Source organism: Micromys minutus (genome assembly GCF_963924665.1).
Source record: "Micromys minutus genome assembly, chromosome: 17".
NCBI lineage: Eukaryota > Metazoa > Chordata > Mammalia > Rodentia > Muridae > Micromys > Micromys minutus.
In genome coordinates, this window is record NC_137952.1 from 45531493 (window position 1) to 45553660 (window position 22168).

General features: G+C 39.1%; 1 protein-coding gene across 4 annotated transcripts in view; it reads right to left on the reverse strand.

The window, feature by feature from the left end:
- Window positions 1–22168, reverse strand: part of TASP1 (taspase 1) — a gene marked incomplete at its 5' end in the record, with an annotated part of 179767 nt that overhangs the window by 14446 nt on the left and 143153 nt on the right. For 3 of the 4 annotated variants that reach the window (XM_080931146.1, XM_080931145.1, XM_080931144.1), the window contains one exon: window positions 6483–6556. In XM_080931146.1, the coding sequence (XP_080787272.1) occupies window positions 6483–6556 (74 nt within the window). Of the gene's footprint in view, window positions 1–6482; window positions 6557–22168 lie in introns of those variants that run through there. The other variant, XR_013975383.1, reaches the window with a different exon arrangement.

Consider the following 22168-nt stretch of genomic DNA (forward strand, 5'->3'; position numbering starts at 1 on the left):
AACTAAGAATAGATGAGATTATTACTTCATTGATTCTCATTTCCATAAACCAAAAGCTCTTTCTTCCTGAGAAATACTTTCCATTCCTAAACAGGTTGAAAAAAAACATGGAAATGGGGAAAATATATGGTATTTGACTAGAAAAATTTATGGGTTTAGTGGTTTAATAATGAGTGAACAATGCCATTTGAAAAAACACACATTATTGAGTGAAAAACAGGGGGCCCAGAGCTCTCCAGACAGCAAAGGGAATTGTCACGGTACTATAGTCCACAACTCCGGGGAAAGACTGCTGCAGACACCACACACGATGGTTGTAGAACACAGAAGTCAGTATCAAACGCACTGAAAACTTCCTCCTCACAGCCTAGCTTTCATTAGTACCCAAAGGTGCTGTGCAGACTGAAGGGAAGAACATAGCAATAGCCTTTCTCAAACACCGGGCCCTGGATGCTGATATCAGACCATCAGGCAAGAAGTAACGATGGCACTATTATGGGGTAGAGATTTCTGATTGGATGTGAGCCCTGATACACAAGAGAGAATTTCATACTTACTGCCGTTAGTCAGAGAACATAGAGAAACCAGTATTAAGCAGGAAACTGCATCACTACTGACTGGCATTCATAGAGGTAGAAGGTGCCGTGAAGGCTACCAGGGGGATAAAGTAGAAAAAATAGTCTTACCCAGTGTACCTTGGGGGTGATGATAGCAAGTGGCTTGGTGTGATGATCCCAGGAATGTTATGGGAGCAACCAACCACTCTCTGATTGGATTGAAGTCCCAATCCACGAGAAGGAACTCTTGTCTGGTACCATTAACTGGACAAAGGAACTATGTCTTGGTATCCCTAGTACTTTTTCTTATACCCAAACAAAGACTAGTATATCTCTCAGTCCTTATCAGAGACACGTTCTGCAATAGACTATAATGAATACAGAGGTTTATAACTGGTCTATGTGCGGAGAACAAAAGACTGAAGAGTGTTCAGCCCTAAAGGGGACATTTTTATAGTAATTTGTGATAACTGGACACCATGGGTGTGGAGCTTCTAGACCAAATTTTAAACTATTTTATCTCTCTCTTACTTCAAAAAGGCAAAACAACAACAACAACAAACCTATTAGAATTTTGGTTCCAAATGTTTTAAATCTACAGATAAATTTGGAAAGAATGGTTAACATAGCATTTTCAATTCAAGAACACAATCTATTTCTCATTGAGATTCATCTGAGGCAGGTTTTATAGTTTTAAGAGGATATTCATTCCAGGTCATGTGAATATACAAGTTTAAAGAATTCTTTCCCAACTTCTGTTTCTGATTACTTTTCCTGCTTCACTGTATTGATTGGGATTTCAGGAAAATACCACACATAAGTAATGAAAATCATGAAAGTGGACCTCCCTTTTGTGTGTTCATAGCATTAAAAAGTGTTCCTGAGTTTTAGCTATAGGGTTGCTTTTTTTCTTAATCTAAGGAAGTTCATCCAAGATCCAGTATTTTGGTGGGGTTTATAATAAATGTGAGATGAATGGATTGTGTGGTATCAGAATGAGCATATATGTCTTCTCCTTTACTTTGGTAACACAGCAATTATACTGGTTGCTATTTTCATAGCTTTATGGAAAAACACATATACCATAAAATCTACCATTTTAAATAAATGTTCAATCCAGTGGTTTGAAGTGTGTTTGTAAAGCTGGACAACTTTATAATCCCAGAACATTTCACGTCCTTAACAACAAACTCCATATCCACGTTCCCTCCCTCAGCCCACACAACTACTAACCTCTTATATTTGTTTCTATGGGTTTTCCAATCCTAGACATTTACTGCGAATGTCTAGATGTGCAGTGTCTGGTCTTCCTCACCTGGCTTCCTGTACTGAGTCACTGGTGCTACACTCTTGCCAACTTTATTACAACACAACACATTAGCTTATCCGTTCACTGAAAGGCATTACATTGTGCTACACTGTCCTCACTTTCTAACAACAAATAGTACCGAGGAGGGGCTGCTGCAAAATGTAGTAATTCTGTTAAACTTTCCGAGAAACTAACACTTCGTTCTTCCAAAAGGGACAGATCACTCCCACGCTCCTACCAGCAGTACAGGACGTTCTATTTCCTACAAACACTGTCATGCTTCTTTCCTATAGATATCATGCTGCATAAGAAATGGGTGAGAACCAAACTGTGACTTTAATTTGCAGTTCCCTAATTAACAGACAGTAAGCATCTTCCCATATACTAGTTGCTGATAGTATACCTTCATTGGTGGAATGTTTCTTTACATCTTATTGAATTATAAGAATTTAATATTTTATTCTAAACTGAGGCAAGTTCATCATCAATGGCAGTTAGTAAACATGGCTTCCTATTCTGTGGGCTGTTTTTCACTTTTTTGACAGCACCTTTGCAGTAAAGGTTTTTAATATGGATGGTAATTTATTCTCTCTTTTATTATGTGTGTGTTAGGGGTCATATTCAAGAACTCACTGCCTAAGCCAAGGAAAATAATGATACAAACAACAGCTGTCAAAACCGAACACAATTTGACACACAGGGCAAAGGACATTACAAGTAAGTAATTCCTAAGTAGCTAAAAGTTTAAACCCAAAAGCTGGGTAACGTTCCAGACGACTCTAGAGTGGGCGTGTCCATAATGACGAGGTGTCACCTCTGAGAAACGGGAAGGGTGGCAGCGTGGGGACTGTAAGCACCCATCTGGCTGTGCTGCTGGAAACCAAGGCCGACCCTTCAACTGGACACCTAAAGTGCCAGGCTCACCAAGGACCACGTCCGCCTCGTATGCAGGTGGTATATTCTGGGGCATTTTACCTTAAAATAACCAAAGATTATACAGGATAGTTTAACTTACAAGCTTTACCTGTTGTCAATATTCTCTTCTATGTACTTCATAATTTACTACCCACACATTCATTCACATAATACTTTCCTAAAAGACCAAGATTATACATGCAGGGCCCCTCTTGCCTAGTAATTCAGTGTATGCTGTCTTAAATATGGATGGTTTCCTATTAATCACACCAAAGATAGCAACATTAGTGAATATAACAACAATGCATTCTTCTTGCTAGCCATATTTCAATTTTACAAATTGATCTAAAATGCATCACAATATTTTGCTCTTATATACAGAAGCCACTTTAAGGTGAGTTAAAACATTTCCTGCTAAGATATCTTGGTAGTATTTCATCTGGAACACTTCTACGTCCTTCTTGTTTATGGCATTTGACAGCAGTAGGTAGCACTGGACCTGTCCACTTTCTTTTCAACACGCTCATCATTTCTAACTTGCGTTTCCCGGTCACCGAGTCCCTGCGATACACCTTCAGATGGAATGCTACACAGGTGGCCCTGTGTCCTTCTCAGGCTGTCTCACCCGGAGGCACACACACTGCCTACCTATTTATTGATGATGTACCTAATTATGGACACACAGTCCTGTTGTGCCCTGTTTTCTTCATTATGCCATTATTATTTTTTCCACAACTAATAATAAATCTCTAGAGAAATATTAAAGCTGCAAAGTAGCCTATTCTTCAGGAATAAATTTTATAACAGTATTTATATTGTTGTTATAAAAAGTAACCCCTCTATAGAAAAGAAACCTAATTCATTTAAGGTGAGAGTTATGTGCCTGAATCAACTCCATGCCAGTTTAAATGTGTTTTATTGCATTAGACTATGTGCACTGAGTGTTTATGAAAAGCTGTTCATTAACGGTCCAGTTGCTAGAGAAAATAGGCAATATGATTTTAAACCCAACTAATATCAGTACTCTAATGCTTGTCCCATAAAAAGAAATCTAGTTTATTTTATGTCAGAGAAGGGTGTTATAAATTAAATAATACAATATTATTTTATTTTAGAACATATTATTTTAAAAGAAAATAGAAACTTGTAATAAGAGCCCACCTTCCTTCAAATTATCTATGATACTGATCACAACCATTAGTTATTCCTTTTCCTGGGCAGTATGACACTGGGGAGAGCTTCAACTTAAATCAAACATAGCCTCATGCAAAACATTCAAATGTCTTCTGGTTTCATGTTTGATAACGAGAAAAGGAGGATAATTTTTGAAAAAAAAATTGTTTCAGATGTATTTTTAAATAAAACAGTTTCTAAAACTGCTTCCTCCTCGTCTCACACCACAGCTCTCTGGGTGATGGAGAGCTCTTCTCATCAAACACAGCACTACATCACACAACAATTCCTGACACAGACAGTTACTCTGGGTGATGTCAGCAGGTTGGCCAAAGGCTGCCACACACCCTTGCTACATATGCTGCTCAAGTCCTTGTTTCCTATGAGCCCAGGATCTCGTCCATAATTTTTGTCTCACAATACAATAAGCTCCATATTTATGACAAAAAGAACAGTTTAGTGCTTTTTGTATATCTTGTTCTTGTTTTGAATAATGGCTTTATTGAGTTGTTTTGTTTTTCTAGAAAGCAGTTATAGACAGCAGTTCAAATGGTAAAGAGAGAAAGGGGGGATGATAATGGTCAAAAATATAAGTTACAAATGATACAAAAGAAACAGCTATACCTGCTGACTCAGTCCACATGACCTCTATATTATCAGCTGAAGAATTCATAGATAACATGAAAATCACACACAGATAGACACAGACAGACACAGACAGACAGACAGACACACACACACACACACACACACACACCAAGCAGCACAACCGAAGGCCAAACAGCTTTAGATCCAGCTCAGGAGCTCAGGTTTCTGAACTTCCCTTATGTTAAGTGGCAGGTGTCAGCTACAGACCACCAGCAGAGAGAGCCACGCTTCCTCCCAGGGGACTTGGTATACCACTGGCCTCAGTGCTACACTTATTGTGATCTTTGGTTCAAACTCGATCTTTGTTCAAGATCGTATGCAAAGTATAAGAGAGGATTTAAATGGATACAAGGAACTCCATGGCTTATTAGGCTTGCTCCCTGTTTAGAAACTTTCAGTCATACACAAGAAGAGAATGTTCTGAAAACATATGAAGAATCATTTTCTGCTCGCTTATTAAAACCTATATGCTCAATAAAGTAGCTACTAGCCACATTAGGCTGTTAAAAACTTAAAAGTTCAAAATTCAGTTCTTCAGTTCTAGTAGGCACATCTCCAATACGCAATGCTTTTTAACATGTAGCTCTCTCTGGCTACATACTAGACGACACAGATAGCGATGTTTCAGCTACCGTGAAAAAGCCTCTGTGCTGCACCAAACACGTCAATCAGGGTCACAGTGTGCAATTACAATTCTCCTTCTGATAGATTATGAAGCAAAGAAATGTATAAATTCTCTTACACAACAAGGTCTCCTGACACAACATACAAGTTTTATCATGTAAAGGTGAGACAGCGGGGTAGCAGGAAGCTTAGTAATATTTTACAAATACCAGTCAATCTATTGCTATGAAGATGTTCCTAAATAATAAAGTCATAGACAGTCTGTGAACCTAATGATTAATTAGATAACATACATACAGATGAATATTATATGAGAAATGAATAATCAACTACAGTCATGTGTTATCTATTTTATCTGAGTGCACATCACATGTATGACATCACTGGGAAATGTAATCTGATGTGACCACTGCCAAATACATGGTTTGTTGTTGTTCAAAATGCCATTATGATATATCAGTATTTATTAGTTTACTTGCTGATTTTGAAACTACTCAGTGTGTATTAGAGCGCTTGTATCAGAAGTTTCTTTACTTGCTGTTTCCAAATATGTAAAGTGGATACTTTTCTTTTTAAAAGAGGGCTTTCCAACTTTCCAACTTTCCAGCTGATTTACTTTAATGCCAAGAAGATGTCATATACCACAGCTGTTCCTAAAACTTTTATGAAGCAAAACATGAGACATATAATATAAAAATAAACTCACAAATCATGATTTTTACTCTTAAGATCAAACACTGTAAGTACAAGGAAATTCAGCAACTCAGGAACTGACACCTTGGTGACTATATGACTGCTGTGGCACACGGAGGCAAAGCCCATGCAGACACATGACAGGACACAGCAGATGACAAGAGAACATGACAGGTCCACAAGCATGTCAGCCATGACTGCTACAAAGGATGCGGAGACACATCCCGGGGGCTAATTTTATATTGATTCAGTTTCCTTTATCTTTTCAACCTTCCTCACGGTTCATCCATCTTAGCTAGCTTGTCAGCATTATTCTCATTTTTCTTACAAAACAGTCTCCTCTTTTCAGGTATTCATACATGGCCAAGGCAATGAAATGAAAGCCGCAGCAGAAAGCGGCTTGAAGAAGTGCTCATTTTCTTTGGAACCACTGACTGTGCTGTGAATGCAGCTCACTGGTCACCATGCGAGAGGTGGGAAAGCCGTGTGTTTCAGCAGATTGGTTGGAAGCTTATACTCTGGCGACAAGGTATTCAGGTTATGACCCAGTTTTTCCCGCTTACCTTGGCTTTGCCATCCTGGGCTGACATATATCCCACGCACATGCTCTCTGTAGTGTGGCTCCACAGAAATTCCACTGTGTGAACAAGAACACAAACAGGCACATTCACATTCACAGATGGGAAATAAATCTTTGCCTTTTTAATAGAACAGTTAAAGATAGTTTTATTTTTAACACTCATTCCCTACTTTCCATTTGCTCCTTCATAAATGTCAAAATGATTTAGTACTCAAAGCTGTAATGCCATTTACTGTTGTGAAATGAAAAATGTATTTCTTTCTTGTCAGACTTATGATTATTACATGTAAAATAAATGCTCATGGTTGAACTTAGAACATTGGATACATCTACATTCATAATATTATATAAAGTGATTTAGTAAATGCAATATCCCACAGTATAATTTCTTTAAACAGACACACATGCACATGCTCACAAATGCCTTAAATCTCTACTTAAGATACTACAACCAGGATGGACAAATGAACCTGGACTAATTTGCTACAGACAGTAAAGAAATGCTCCAAGAATGAGAGCCACTCATCAAAAGACCCAGGGGCCTGGATGTCTCTCACTGACCAAATCTGCTCTCAACAAAGCGACAGTGATGGATTTAACCAACCAAGCACATTAAGAACCAGAGAAGCCAGCCTCATGGAAACAAGCTCTTCCTCCCTTGCAGTAGAGTCAGCTAATAAACACAGAAGACATTGCTTAGTGCTTGTCGTTCAAGCCTGAGGAGTTTGAAATGTGGGATTCACAGTGGGAGGGGAGAATGGGCTCCCCAGAGTTGCTAACTCACCTGGATATGACAGATATAACTCATTTGTGACACCTGCATGTCCCCCATACTATATCATCACCATCATGGTGACTATCATTATTTAAAATTACACTTATAAGTAGACATTGTGACACCCTCCCGAGGCTTGGGGAATAGTGTAGAAGAAGGGGAAGAAAAACTGGGAAGATACAAAGAGTCATCTTCAAGCAGACATAATAATTATGGTCATGATCAGGGCCTTATTCAGTCAGCATCAGAAAGACTTGCTCCTGAAGCAGATGAAACAAACACAGAGACCCACAGCCAGATGCTACAGAGAGAGAAATATCTTGAAATACACAGTTTTATATCAGATGTAGCTATCAAATCTCTCCCTTCAGAGGTCAGGGAACCTCTGAAGGTTCTACAGAAGAACAAGGCCCCCTAAAAATAATGAGAATAGTCATATGAACGCAGAAACTGAAGCAGCAATCATAGGCCCTTCATGGCCCTCTGCATACAGACTATAGCTTTCAATTTAGGACTTTTATGTGACTCCTGAATGTGTAATTGAGTGGCTCTCTGATTCTTGCGCCTTCCCTTGGGGCTCTTTTATTTGCCTCTTGGCTTGGCTTGTCCAACTTTGATATGATGGTTTTTGCTTTATCTTATAATACTTTTTGTTATGTTTGGTTGTTATTTCTTAGAAGCACGCTCTTTCCTAATGAAAGACAGACAGACAGAGAGTGGATTGGGTGGGAGGGGGAAGGGAGGGTACTGGAAGGACTAGAGGGATGGAAAACTGTATGAAAAATGTATCTGTTTAATAAGGGAGAAAATCAAAATGAACAAACAAAAATTATGATCATAAACTCACACCAGCTGCGGTTGCCTGAACTGAATCTACACAAAAACTGCCAAAAGTCAGGCATGGACAGGAGAGGGTCTCAAGAGGACTAGCCCATTCTCCCTCTGTTGGAATACTGGTTATTGATAAGAGTCTAGGAGAGGGACGTCACTGGCTCTACCCACTAGTGATCCATTCAAGTTCCAACAAATGGCTCCAAATGTCACATAGGAAGTTCTGATTAAACTCAAACAAAATAAAATAGCACATGAATCTGGGAAAGAGACTTTCGGGGAAGATGGAGGGGTGGTGGTAGGGACAGTAGGGAAAGCAAGGGTGTGGAAAAGGAATGACCAGAACCCATCACAAACACGTATACACTGTCAGTGAAGAAACTTACTAAGAGTTTGACAATCATGTTTACCAGAATTAGTGGGTGAACATTTAAAGAAGGCCATGTTATTTGCAGTCTCAATGGATCTCTTTTAAACATCTTTTAACAAAGATAAATTTTAAAATATAAATTTGTTGTACAATAAACTTTATGAGCTTTAACTAAATGAAAAAGCTAATTTCAACAACTAGGGGGTCAAATAAAATTGTTAGGTGCTGACCATGCAACCTGTAACACAACCACTGAGATACGTCACTGAACAGGTCGATACAGCAATGATCTCGTTAGTAATTCATTAGAACGCTTCAAATTTATCAAAGCAAACTTGCCAAAATAAACTTCTCAAGGAGAAACTGAGAGAAATGATTAAAGGGACACATGACACTAAATGCAGGATGTCATCTTGGATTGGATTCTGGACTGGAGTTAAAGGCTGTCTCGTGAGAACTACTGAGACAGTGCTGACAGGTTTAGAAGAACGCCCTGCTCTTCAGAAATGATGTATTAGCAGAAAATAAGTCTAAGTCTCCTCTAATAATTGAGGAAGGCGTGTGTAGACGAAGGGACGGTGATGGAGAATCCAGAAGATAAGTTAGGAAGACAAAGCAAGAGCACACCTGAGAGACAAATCCAGGGGCTCTCTTGTACTAGTCTCAAAACTCCCCATACTCACGAAATCATAGCTACATAAACGTTACAAACAAATCACACATATGCAAATAACACACAAAACACCTTTTACTGTGAAGAGGTACCATGAACATGGAAACTGTTTATAACAGTTCTTTCCACATTGTGTCTTAACTCAAACACCATCTTTTATTTAAAAAATAAATTTTATATTAAATCATAAGCATTTGAAAAAATAAAAGCCAAAAAACCCAAACAAACAAACAAACAAACAAAAGCCTAACAACCCCAAAAGGTTTGACAATGGCTGGTTACAAGTTAGGACCCCATTCCTGTCATGAAGAGATGAACGTGGCGCACAGCACAGGGAGACATGGCGCTGTAGAGGAGCCACTCCCTATAAGCCTGTGGGGGCCATTTTCATTCAAACCACTACAAACTTCAAGTACAATTTCCAGATTCTAAGTTTATAAAAGCATTTTATAAGTCTTGCTGTATTTTTCCAACAAAAATCTCCACTGTGCCTGATAATAAAACTGCATTGCCCAACATCGATCCCTCGGCATCTCAGGCCATTCATGTTTGTGTCTCTGTGTTAATCATGCCTACAACCGCGTGTTAAGACACAACACAGGAAGGAGAGTGGGCCTAAGCACTGCAGGTTTGCCAGACATGTGGGAAAGAGTGAGGGGTAAGATAGGCTTCTTCAGAAACATGGCTCATTCCCTTGTTATTAATCAATTATCAAACCTGGCAGCCTGCTAAGCAGGCTCTCAGCTGCCGCGGGCAGGAAACAGTCACGCAATGAAGTAAGTTCTCTTCACCAGATGTTTTTCCTTCCACACACTTTGTTTGAGTTTCAAAATCTTCAAGTCCAGAATAAGGTCTTCAATGTGCTAAGCTGCCCAACAGAGCGAAGGCTCTGACCTTAATGAAGGTCTTTATGGAGCAATGATTTCATTTAAAAAAAAAAAAAAAAAACCAGCAGCTAAGACATTAAAATTATGATTTCTTGTTTAATTAAGATGGTAACTGCTTAGAAATGAAATGGGCTTTACAGAAGAGACTCACAAAGACACACACACCCAGCAACAGAGCCCCAGAATACCACCAACATAAATATAAAAAAGTGTGTGTGTGTGTGTGTGTGTGTGTGTGTGTGTGCGCGCGCGCGTGCGTGCACATGCACGCATTCTCGCCACACATCATCCCTGTATTGGTGTTTGCCTTCCACTCTTTTCCAGTAGGTTTCTCCACTACCCAGTTCACCATCACCACTATGAAGGGCAGGCTGGTTGGCCTGTGAGCTTCCAGAGATTTTCTTGTCTTTGCCTTGGAGTTTCCCAAAGAATGGCTGGCATTTTAGATGAGGGTGCTACCACATCCTGTTTTATGTGGATTCTGAGGATGTGAACTCTGCTCCTCATGCTTCTGTGATGAGCACCTTATCCACAAAGCTACTTCACTAGCTCCATTTGAACCATTTTTAAAACATTGTTCTCTGTAAACTGTAACTCAAAGGGGCTGGAGAGATGGCTCAGTGGTTTAGAGTCCTGAGTTCCATTCCCAGCACCCACATGGTGGCTCACCGTCCTCTGTAACTCTTGGTTTGGGGATCCAATGCCCTTTTCTGGCTTCTTGGGCACTATGTACATGTAGTACAAAGAGACATACATGTATGCAAAACATCTACACACATAAAAATAAAAAACATATCTTTTTAAAAAATGGAACCCACATTCAGAAAATGTGAAGATTCTTAATTTTATAATGCAGAGGAATTCAAAACTTTATGAAATACTGTTTTGATACCAAAAAGTTTTTAGTAAGATCTTAAGCTATATAATTTAAAAGTTCTTATAAGACAATTGTCTACATTTATTTGTTCAATGTTTTTACAAATTTGTTTTCCCTCCAGAATGCAATATACTGAATTCACACGTTATTCTTTAACTTTAAAAATGATTCTATTTTCTTAATTCTTCTCTCATATATTACATCCCAGTCAGTTTCCTCTCCCTCCCCTCCCTAAATATCCCCTCTGCCCCAGATACTCCTTCCCACCTCCTCTAAGTAAGCAGCAGGCCTCCCAAGGGGATCAACCAAACGCCACAAAACTGGCTACAATAAAGCCAGACACACACCACCACATCAAGGCTGGACAAGGCAGCCCAAAAGGAGGAAAGGGCCCACAGGTAGGCAGAGATTCAGAGACAGACCCTGATCCCACTGTTAGGATTCCCACATGAACACCAAGCTACTCAGTCATAATGTGCAGAAGACCTCTTCCCTCCCTCATTTCTGCGGGCCCTGTTCTCCTGGTGTGCCTGACCACTCTGGCTCCTGGTCCTTCTCCCTCCTCAGATATTTTAACTAACATGGGAAGGCTCTTTTATGATGTGAATATCAACTAATATTGTAAAATGTTCCTAGTTTCATGACTATCTAGCTAATTTTTATGAAGGCACAAGAAAAAAAAATCACCTACTTACTTACAATGAGCACACTTATAGGTAAATTTTTATACATTTAAAAAATAATCCAAAACAACAATGTAGCTAACAACTTTCCAAAACTACTTTTTCCATTCCAATTAATGTAATTAAGTTTGTAAAAAAAAAAAAAAAAGAATAGAAAGCATATTTATCTCAAAGATAAAATTAAACTGTAAACAGTATAAAAGAACATATGCTGAGAGCTGCAGGAGAGAATACTTTGTCACTGTCACATATGAAGGCAGCCATGAGGTAACAGCTAGTTTTCTCAACAGAAGCTAAAAAGCCAGAGGGGCATAAAATGAGTCTGAAAAACAACAGATTTGCCAACCTAGATTACCATTCAGCAAAACTATCTGTAATTAAAAATATTCTGTGAATATTTGCAGAAAGCCAAAGGAATTTTGGCCAGCTAGCTAGACAACTGAGGAAGGAGTTCAATGGAGTTAAGAGAGCAACAAACGAATCAAAGAGGCTCTGGTGTGAGGTGTGTGGAGGGGAAGATGATAGAAAGTTAAGCAAATAAACAGAAAAAACACCAAACACTACAAAATAAGCAAAATGGCAGAAATTGATAAACATATAGCATTAATAACCTGAATAGCAATGGTCTCAATTCCAAAAATCAAAAGAAACTGACTAGCACATTATATTTAAAAAACAAAAACAAAAACAAACAAGGATCCTCTCTATTTGCTACCTCCAAGAAACACATTTCACCATTAAGAAGAGATAACTCACCCTTAGGATAAAAGGACTAAAAAACAATTATTTCAAGAAAATAAAACTAGAAAATAAGCAGGTATTAACATATTATAAAACAAAATTGAAGTCAAGAAAAGATAACTTTAAAAGAAATAAAAAAGACAATTCATTCTAAATAAGAGAACAGTCTATCCAAGGACATTAGAATTACACACACACACACACACACACATACACACATACACACCAAATATAATTGGACTTAATTTCTAAAAACAATTACTAGATATTAAGTCACAAAAAAAGAGCACATGAAAATGAAAAAGAATAGTGATGGGGTGTGGGAAAAAACTAAAGGGGACAAATTTAATAAAAACATACTATATGCATGTATAGTCTCAAATAGAAAAATTACACATCAGAAAGATCATTTTTCCTAATCACATTAACTTCATTCAAGAAATTAAAAGATGGCACAATATAATAAAGCAATAAATGTAACATGTCATAAATTATAATTACTTAATAATTTTATTATTTAATAATTTTAATAATAAAATTTATGATTTGTAAGTATAATTAAGTAGATATAAGGACAAAAGTCACATGAACATCTTAATGAATTAAAAAAGGCCTTTAATAAAACCCAGCATTAAACATCAGACTGAACACGGAGACCCCAATGAAAGAGCTAGAGAAAGGATTGAAAGAGATGAAAGATTTGCAACCTCATGGGAAGAACAACATTATCACCCAGCCAAGGCACTGAAGTGGAGAGGGTGATTGGGAAAGGGAACACTGTCATGGAAGCAAGTTGAGGGGGAGGAGAGAGGAGAGAAGAGGGAAAGGATATGAAATGTAAATACAGAGACTATCCAACAAAATTGGGCGAGAAATCTAGCATTTATTCTCATAAAAAATGTAGAGACTAGTAGTGAAGAGAAAATAACCCAATATAATGTCAGACTCCCAAATTAACCAGCAAGCCCCACCCACCCAAGGACCAGGTAACTTCATGGAACACTGGGAGTTGTAGCTCTTAGAAAATAACAATCAACCCTCTTGGAAAAGTGTGGTACCTTATGAGATTGCCCTATAAGTGCATGCAAAGTGTCTCAAGGCCACGCTAGAGAACCCTAATTCTCTGGGGACTCCAGGGAGTGATCCTGACCAAAGTCCATTTTAGTCAGTAAAGCTTGCTTCAAATTTGGTTCAAAATGACAGAACTGATTTTTCTCCAGCAAATCTCTGGATTAAAAATAATAGAGACTAACAAATCTACAGCCAACATCATAATCCACTGGGAAAAAGTCAAGGTATTTGTATTAAGAACAGGAACAAGACAAGGCTTTCTGTTGTGTGCACTCTTGCTCAATATAATAACTTTAAGTCTTAGCCAAAGCAATAAAATAAGCAAATAAAATGATTATAAATAGGAAAGGATTGTGTGAGGTGGAATCTCAGAGTTGTTTTGATTCACATTTATCTGATGACTAAGGATGTTGAGCATTTCTTTAGGTGCTTCTCAGCCATTTGAGATTCCCCAGTTTAGAATTTTTGTTTACCTCTGTACCCCATTTTTAAAAATAGTGTTATTTGGTTCTCTGGATCTAACTTCTTAAGTTCTTTGATATTTTGAGTATTAACCCTCTATTGGATATAGGGCTGGTAAAGATCTTTTCCCAATATGAAGGTTGATATTTTGTGTTATCGACAGTGTCCTTTGCCTTACAGAAGCTTTTCAAAAACTCAGGCAACAGCAGGTGCTGGCAAGGATATAAAGAAATAGGAACACCCCTCCATTGCTTGTGGAACTGCAAGCTGGTATAACCACTCTGAAAATCAGTCTGGCAGATTTCTCTCAGAAAACTGGAATGCTAGAGGGGTGAGGTAGGAGTGTGGGTAGGTAGGTGGGAAAGCATCCTCTTAGAGGCAAAGGGGAGAATGAAAGGAATGGAGGGATTTGCAGAGGGTAGACTGAGAATAGGGGGCAACATTTGAAATGTCAATAAATAACCAAATAAATAAATAAATACGAAAATAATAAGTATTCTTATTTGCAGATGACATGATTCGATAAATAAGAGACCCTAAAGATTCCACAGAAAACTCTTGGAACTGAAAACCCTTTCAACAAAGTAGCAGGATCAAAAATTAACTTAAGACATCAGTAGTTCTCATCTATCCCAATGGCAAGGGTACTGGGAAAGAAATCCAATTCACAACGGCCTTCAAAAGTAAATTGCGGTTTGGAAACTAATAAGAGACCTAGTGAAAGAGGTGACCTTTCAAGGGAGGACATATAGAATAGAATGATATAAAGGAGGAGGAAAAAAATAATGCGTAGGATAGAGAGGTGGGGGACGGTAGAGCAGGATGGGGGTGACACATGAAAAGGAAATATGGGGAGCGATCATTAACAATAGAGGCATTTAAAAAGTCATATGAAAACAGGTAGAAAGCACAGTATATAGAGTAAGCATTGAGATTCCAGGATTGTTAAGCACACAGGCCTGTTTTCTGCCACAGATGAAATGTCACCTGGAATATGAAATAAAAGTTGTCAAGCAAACTGGTGATCCTTCGTTACTCTTAGGATACAGCCTCCACCTGAATTTCCCCCAAATCCTGATAACTGTTTAGGCCTAGTCCTGGGTTTTGTCTCTTAGTGAATAGAATTCATCCTTATGAAAAAGGCACGATGTACTATGCATCCTCCATTAACAGACTCTATCCATGTGCTTATTACAGACCTTCCTCTGTATACCCTAGCCCTGAGCTCTGCTTATGGGCCAATAAACTCATTGTTACTGTAAAGCCACAGGTGTTTTGGTACTTTGTTAGCAACTTTCTGTGTAGCTATGGCTGCACCTTTGCTATAAAAGTTGTCACATAGAGGGTTTGTTTTTTTCTCTAAAGTTCGACTGTTAAAATGTATAAGAAAAATAAAGCATGGGCATTAGATTCTCTACAAGTCTTGATCCAGTTTGACTGGCCAACTCTGGCTGCGCTGAGTTCTCTTTCTCACCTCATCACGGTTTGACTCCTATCAGCAGAGATACCTGCAAGGACCCCACAACAGAAGCTCACTACTGGAGAAGCTCCTTAAAATTGTGGTATATTTACACAATGGAATACTACTCAGCTATCAGAAACAATGACTTTATGAAATTCTTAAGAAAATGGATACATCTAGAGAATATCATCCTGAGTGAGGTAACCCAGTCACAAAAGAACAGACATAATATGCAGTCACTGATAATTGGATACTAACCCCAGAAAGCTCTGAACACCCCAGAAACAACTCACAGATCATATGAAGCTCAAGAAAAACAAAGGCCAAATAGTAAAAGCCTCAGTCCTTCTTAGGAAAAAAAAAATAAGTGTATAACACCCTCTCAGAGTGTAGTACACCTAGACCTTAAATCATTAACAACCCAAGAGCTAGGAATATAGCCTTGTGGCAATTTTTGGTATTCAAAGATCATTATGTTTAATCTATACCCAATAAGAAAACTCTGACTGTTTCCATGTTACATTCTGTTCTACATGTACTTTATGCTTATGGTAACTAATGGGATTTCAATGCATACTATCAAACCTCTAAAAGAATTTCCAAAATGCTTTTAAAAATCTGTACATGCATCTCTCTTCTTTAAATAAAGTTGTAAGAAAAAAATATATATACATATACGTAAACATATGTAAATAGAGTTTAAATAGAGTTACCCCATAATGGCAGACAATACTCCAACTAGGTACCACATGCTACCAAATACAACTCTCAGTTCTTTATGAGTTGTTGGCCAGTGCAGTCATACAGACTTGCACACAGTACTGGCTGCTGCCAATGCTCTTCATTACCCTTCGTACTTCACAGTCAGGCCTGTGGAGACACTGCATCCCCTGACTCAGAGAACATGGGGAAATCATGCTGCACTCACCTGGAAGCTTCATCCCTGCTGTCTCTCTTTTAGTGCTGACAGGTGCTATGCACACTATTGAAGGAAAAGGGGGTTGTTCTCACCTAGCTGTGAACCCTGTTAGCTACAATAATGCCTAGCCTGACAAATCACATACTAGGGCAGTTGTGGAACTATTATTACAAAAATAACCACTTTCTGATTGGCTCTAAGGCCCACTCCACAGACAGAACAGCCCCCTGGCAATGTTTGTGGGCAGATAATCTATGGCTCTGTGAGTCATATGCCCTAGGGGAACCCAATATTACTATTTTACTAAATAGACATAGTACTAAAACTCCTAAAGACATACTGCTATATCCATGGATCATTTCATTGCTCAGCCTTAACCAGAGAAGCTTCATTTACAGAGACTGTAATAAATAAAGAGCCACTCAGCCAGCCAACACACTGAGAGTAAGAGACAATGGGAAATACCTATTCCTCCCTAAGGGCTCAGGGGCCTTCAATGAAGCATAGTAACAAACACAGTCAAAGTGAGAGGTGGTGGATGACAGAAAAGGAACTAAGATCTGTCAAGCTCGCACCAGACAAAATGTTTGGTCTGAAATCTTTGTGTGCAGAGGAAGGTATGACATGAAATTGCACCATGTGAAGTATTGTTGGCACCAATACTTCAGGGGAGAGCTGCTGGGGGAGGGGGGAGAGGGAGGGAGGGAGGAGGGGGAAAAGGGGGAAGGGAAGGGGAAGAGAGAAGAGGAAGGGAGAGAGAGAGTCTAAATTATTTAATGCTGTGGTCCCTGGTAGGTGGAATACATGCCAGGGGATGCCGCACTCACAAGAGTAGTTGGATAACACAAACTGAACTTGATATACTTAACAAAATAAGAAAGAAAGTGTGAAGTTGGATGAGTATCAAGGTAAAAATGGAGAGACAGAGCTAATGAGGGAAAATAATAAAATAAAAATTATTTGTATAAATCCTGGAAGAATTAATAACGTTATTTTTTAATTCACTATAATTAGCCATCAGGGAAATGCAAATTAAAACGACTGAGACTGCATCTTACTATCATCATGACCATACGTGAGGAAGAGGAATCCCTATTCACTGCTGTGTGAGTGTAAACAGGCACAGACACTATGAAAATCAGGATGGATGCTTCTGAAAAGAAGTAAAATGAGAAATATGTACACGTACACATACACACACACACTGAAAACTGAACCTAAGGCATAGTAGGCAGGCTCTCTATCATTAAACTATATCCCCATCTCTTTCCTCCTATATAACCCAGCTATACCACTCCTGAGAATGCATTGTTAATTCCAAAGATGGGAGAAGAAATACTAGTGACCTAAATCATCATGACCGAAATAATTAAAGCCAGCAATTAATTAACCTTTTTTAAACTCCGGTACATTGAAACCTCTCCCTAAGTTGGGGTTCAAACGGTCAGCATTGGATGTAAGGGAGACAATTTTTTTATAGCTCAGGGACAGGGTGGGGGGATTCTAAATGGGGGATTTGGTGGGCAAAATAGGCAGGATTACAGAACATCATAACAAGTTAGTCCTAACAACCTGAAACAAAGACATGGTTGCAAGGTAGGCATAACAAGGTACACAACAGGGTGGTCACAGGTGGTCATATAAGGTAGGATTCTAAGACGGTTTATTAATAACTTTTGAAATAAAGACATAGTTGCCATTCCTGGTAGAGGCTTGATAAGAAGCATTTGTAGTTAAGGTTATGGTAGGGCATAGCTCAATCCATTAGAAACAGAGCTAAAATCATAAACACCTACGGACCCAGTTTGTGTTTACTAGAAGAATGTGTTTAAGCCTAAGAAAGAGGCAGGCTAGTTCTTCAATATCCATAAGTATATTTGGATACTGAGGTTTATTATTGCTCTACTTACAATAACTAAAAAAATTCATTGTACCTAGAGAAAAGCAAAAATGTGTCATAGATACATAACAAAATTTTATTTAGGTATAAAACAAAATATCTGTGGGAAAATGGATAGAACTGTATAATTAAGCAAGGTAATTCAGGCATGGAAAAATAAACAGCATACATTGTCCTTGACTTGTAGGTCCTGCGTTCTACATTTCTATGACCATGAGAAAGGAGAAAGGATTCTAAGGTATGGAGGCAAGTGGTAGAACATGAGAAACATACACAGGCTTTGAAGATTCTTCTCAGACATGTCATACAGTGATATGGAAGGAGTCACAATGTGAGAATATTTTTGTGCCATTCTTATGTGGAGATGCAACAGTTACATGTGTCTCCCTCAAGAATAAGTGCTGGAGAGATGCCTCAGCAGTTAGACTCAAGTTCAAGTCCCCGAGCCCATATCAGACGATGTAAAACTATCTATAACTCCAACTCCAGAGTATCCAACAATCCTCTGATCTCATACATGTACACATGATTAAATAATCAGGTTTTTAATTCTATGTTGATTCACTGCTTTGAACGGAAGTACCCACTGCTGGGTATAGCTGTGGAAGGCTAAACTTAGGTCTGGTGACTCCTGCTACGTGAACCAGCATGAAGTACCAGTGCAAAGCTGGGCTTCTCATATCATTTAAGTCACCACCTTTCCAGGATACTCTGAGGGACAAGTCACCCATTGCATTTTGGAGCAAGTAGACCACGCCACAAGACAGAAGACCTGGTAAAGTTGAAGAAGGTTCAAAGACCCTAGGCATTCTCATAATTGAGAACGGCAGGCATTGGAACCAGCTCCTGGCCAGATAACCACAACACCCCATTGAGAGGATTAAGACAACCTGTCATATAGCACAAAAATCTAGAGTGGTCCATGCTAATAAGGTATCTAGAGAGACCCCAAGTGTTTACCCAATGAGATTCTCTTCTTGGGCATCATTCCTACAAAAGGTATTTAATCCCTGGTTCACCCTGAGTCAGATATTCACTCATATCTGCCATGAATAAAGCAGTTTGGACAAGCAAGGACTGTCTCTTCATCAAGGATTGCAGGGGGAGACCTTCACAATAAAGAGCTGCACCTACATCTCCTGGAGAAAGCCTGCTCTCCTGGTGCTTACTCAGAACCAAACCGGATTGTGCCCCAACCCATCCCAGGCTGAGCTATTCTCTTCCTGCCTGGGGAGTAGGGAAAGATGGACCTGTGGACCACCAGTCTCAACTCCTTTCAGTCCTCGGCAGCATCTGGGTGCACAAGAGATTGAGAGCTACAGCATCACCCCAGTCCCCCTTGTTTCTCACGCAGGAAAATACAGGGACTCCCTATCTTAGCTGGAATTGAGTGATGTTTCTCCTAGGACACCTCCTTCTCCATCATCCACATGCTATCCTATTTAAATTGTGTTTTTTTCCCAGTCCTTACCAGGCTGAAAGCAAAAAAAATTCCATCCAAATGAATTCTGTTTCTAAACAGAAAAGAAAAAAAAGCACTTGATCATCCCCTTAAAAATACAAACATATAAACACAAACACAGAGAAACACACATAGACATACAAAAATACACAGAACCAGGCACACACAAATACACACAGACATATACATAGGAAGACAGACAGACAGGCAGACACATACCTCCAAACAGACACATATACACAACCCATAGATATACAATAAACAGTCTCAGTCTCTGTCTCTCTCTGTGTGTCTCTTTCTCTGTCCCTGTCTCTCTCTGTCCCTGTCTGTCTCTGTCTCTGTCTCTGTCTCTGTCTCTGTCTCTCTCTCTCTCTCTCTCTCTCTCTCTCTCTCTCTCTCTCTCTCTCTCTCTCTAATTGTTGTTAACAGTCCCCAGCTGCCCGCAACCATTTAAAACCTCTCCACTTGGAACTCTAAAATCAGAAACATCTTGGCTGGGCAGCCGCCAAGTCAGCTGCTGCCTCAGACTTCCTTGGGTGGGATGACATACTACAGGATGCTTTGCACACCATATAAGTAACTCCTTACTGAATAAAGAAAAATTAATTTTTCAGTGGGAAGCATTGGAAACTGTAAATTCAACAGCTTCCTCTTATCTGCTGCTGACTGTTAAGGACCTCTTAACCCAGTAGGTGGTTTGTGGTTTAAAAACAATATACAAAAATGCTCTACTGCCTTGACACAGAATCTGTATGAATCAAACAAGACAAGTTTCATTATGTCCATGAAGTAGCTGAGGCGGCATGCTTCCCTGTTAAACTTTCACTGGTAAACTGTCCTGGGAGCAATGGAGTCTGAGTTCCACAGCATCCCACTTACACGGAGCTGAGGAGATAGATAACCCTCCCCTCTTCCCAGGGCTCACACTACTTTCTTGAAGACTAAAAAGCATGTTAACTTTATTTAAAAAGTAAGGGATGTGAGTTAAACAGAATACAAGCCCTAAAGTCCCTTCGCTTCTCTTCCCGTTTTATTCTCTCAGAACATTTGGAACTGCTGGCAGCAGAGGCCCTGGCGGACATCTTGATGCTCTACTCAACAGAAAACCATTCAGTAAAGCTAAGTTAATGACACACAACTGTATTCATTCAGCAATTCCTTTTTATTTCAGGATTTATCTCATGCTCAAGTGACACCTATTACCCTTAAAACTGATAAAATTTGCAAAATTGCCACCTGAATTTTAAGTTACCACAAGTACATAACTGGCAGAATTCAACTCAGAAATCTTCATATTTTTAGATGAAAAGCAAAACCTAACAATAAATTTAAAAACTTATGGCTAGATAATAGCTAGAACTATAGTTCTCATAAAAAAGAAAAATCATAACCAAAGAAGACTATTTCTAGTTTTTAAGGAATGTTAGTGTAACTTAAAGAAAGAAATGTTCTGTTATAAACAGAAGAGATCAAAAATATTTCCAAAAACACAAATCAGAGAGCAATTTTGCTAATAGTACTCTTGGCTGCTAAAATGTTTAAATATTATATCTGCTTATTTGCTGAACAGCTCAGCTCCCTTAACTGTGTGCCCTGACCTTAAAGGAGAAGTGTCAACCCACCTTTCCAGACAGTAGTAGAGATGAAACACCTCTGAAGCACAGCTGAGGGACAAAGAACATGAGCTTCCAACCACGGGGCTCACAGGACCCTTGTGGAGATGACACTTCTCAGGCAATTCAGTAACATCAGACAATATTAACAGGGCCAGTCTCCCAGTCTTGTCCCAGAAGTGAATCTGCCAGTTAGCTTCGTGATCATGTGGGCCTTGGAGAGAGGTACCTTGTCTTGGGTGCTCACAGAGGCCAAGGACATGTAATGAAGTAATGCTGTTGGTGTCCCAGAAGGAAGCTCCTTTGAGCACATACATTTATAGGCTCACCAGTCTTTTAAAGCCATCCCCCCTCTGCCCCCCAAAAATCTGGAGGAATTTTAAGTTTACAGTAAAATGACTATTTTTTGGATGGTCCAGGGAGCATCACATCATTTTTATGTTCAAACTACATCATGTTTTGGTAACAGGAAAAGAACAACACAACAAAAAGTACTCAATAAAGAAGGCATGCTTCAAATGGGGGGCAGAGGGAGGGAAGCTCTAACCGCTGCTGCAGAGCAGTCTGACTGCACTAAGCTGAAAACGACAGACACCATTGCTCTTTTCACTTAGCCATGAAATAGAACAAAGTTCCCATAAAAGTTCAAAAATCAAACACTACCAAACAACATACCATTCGGATACATAGGAATATGAAAAGGGGTTTAAGGAAAACCCACAGGTAACCATGAAATGAAAGCTCAGGGAAAAGGCTGTAAGATCAGAGAGGCCCACATGGGGGTTTCAAAGATACGAGTAATGGGCAGTTCCTTGGGTGGGGCGTCAGGTCCACAGTGTTCATTCACTATTGCCCTTTCTAACTCGAAAACTTAGTACGTCCTTCTTTAAAAGACACATGAAACATTGCACTGTAAAAGATGAAAATCTCAAGAGGTGAAGGG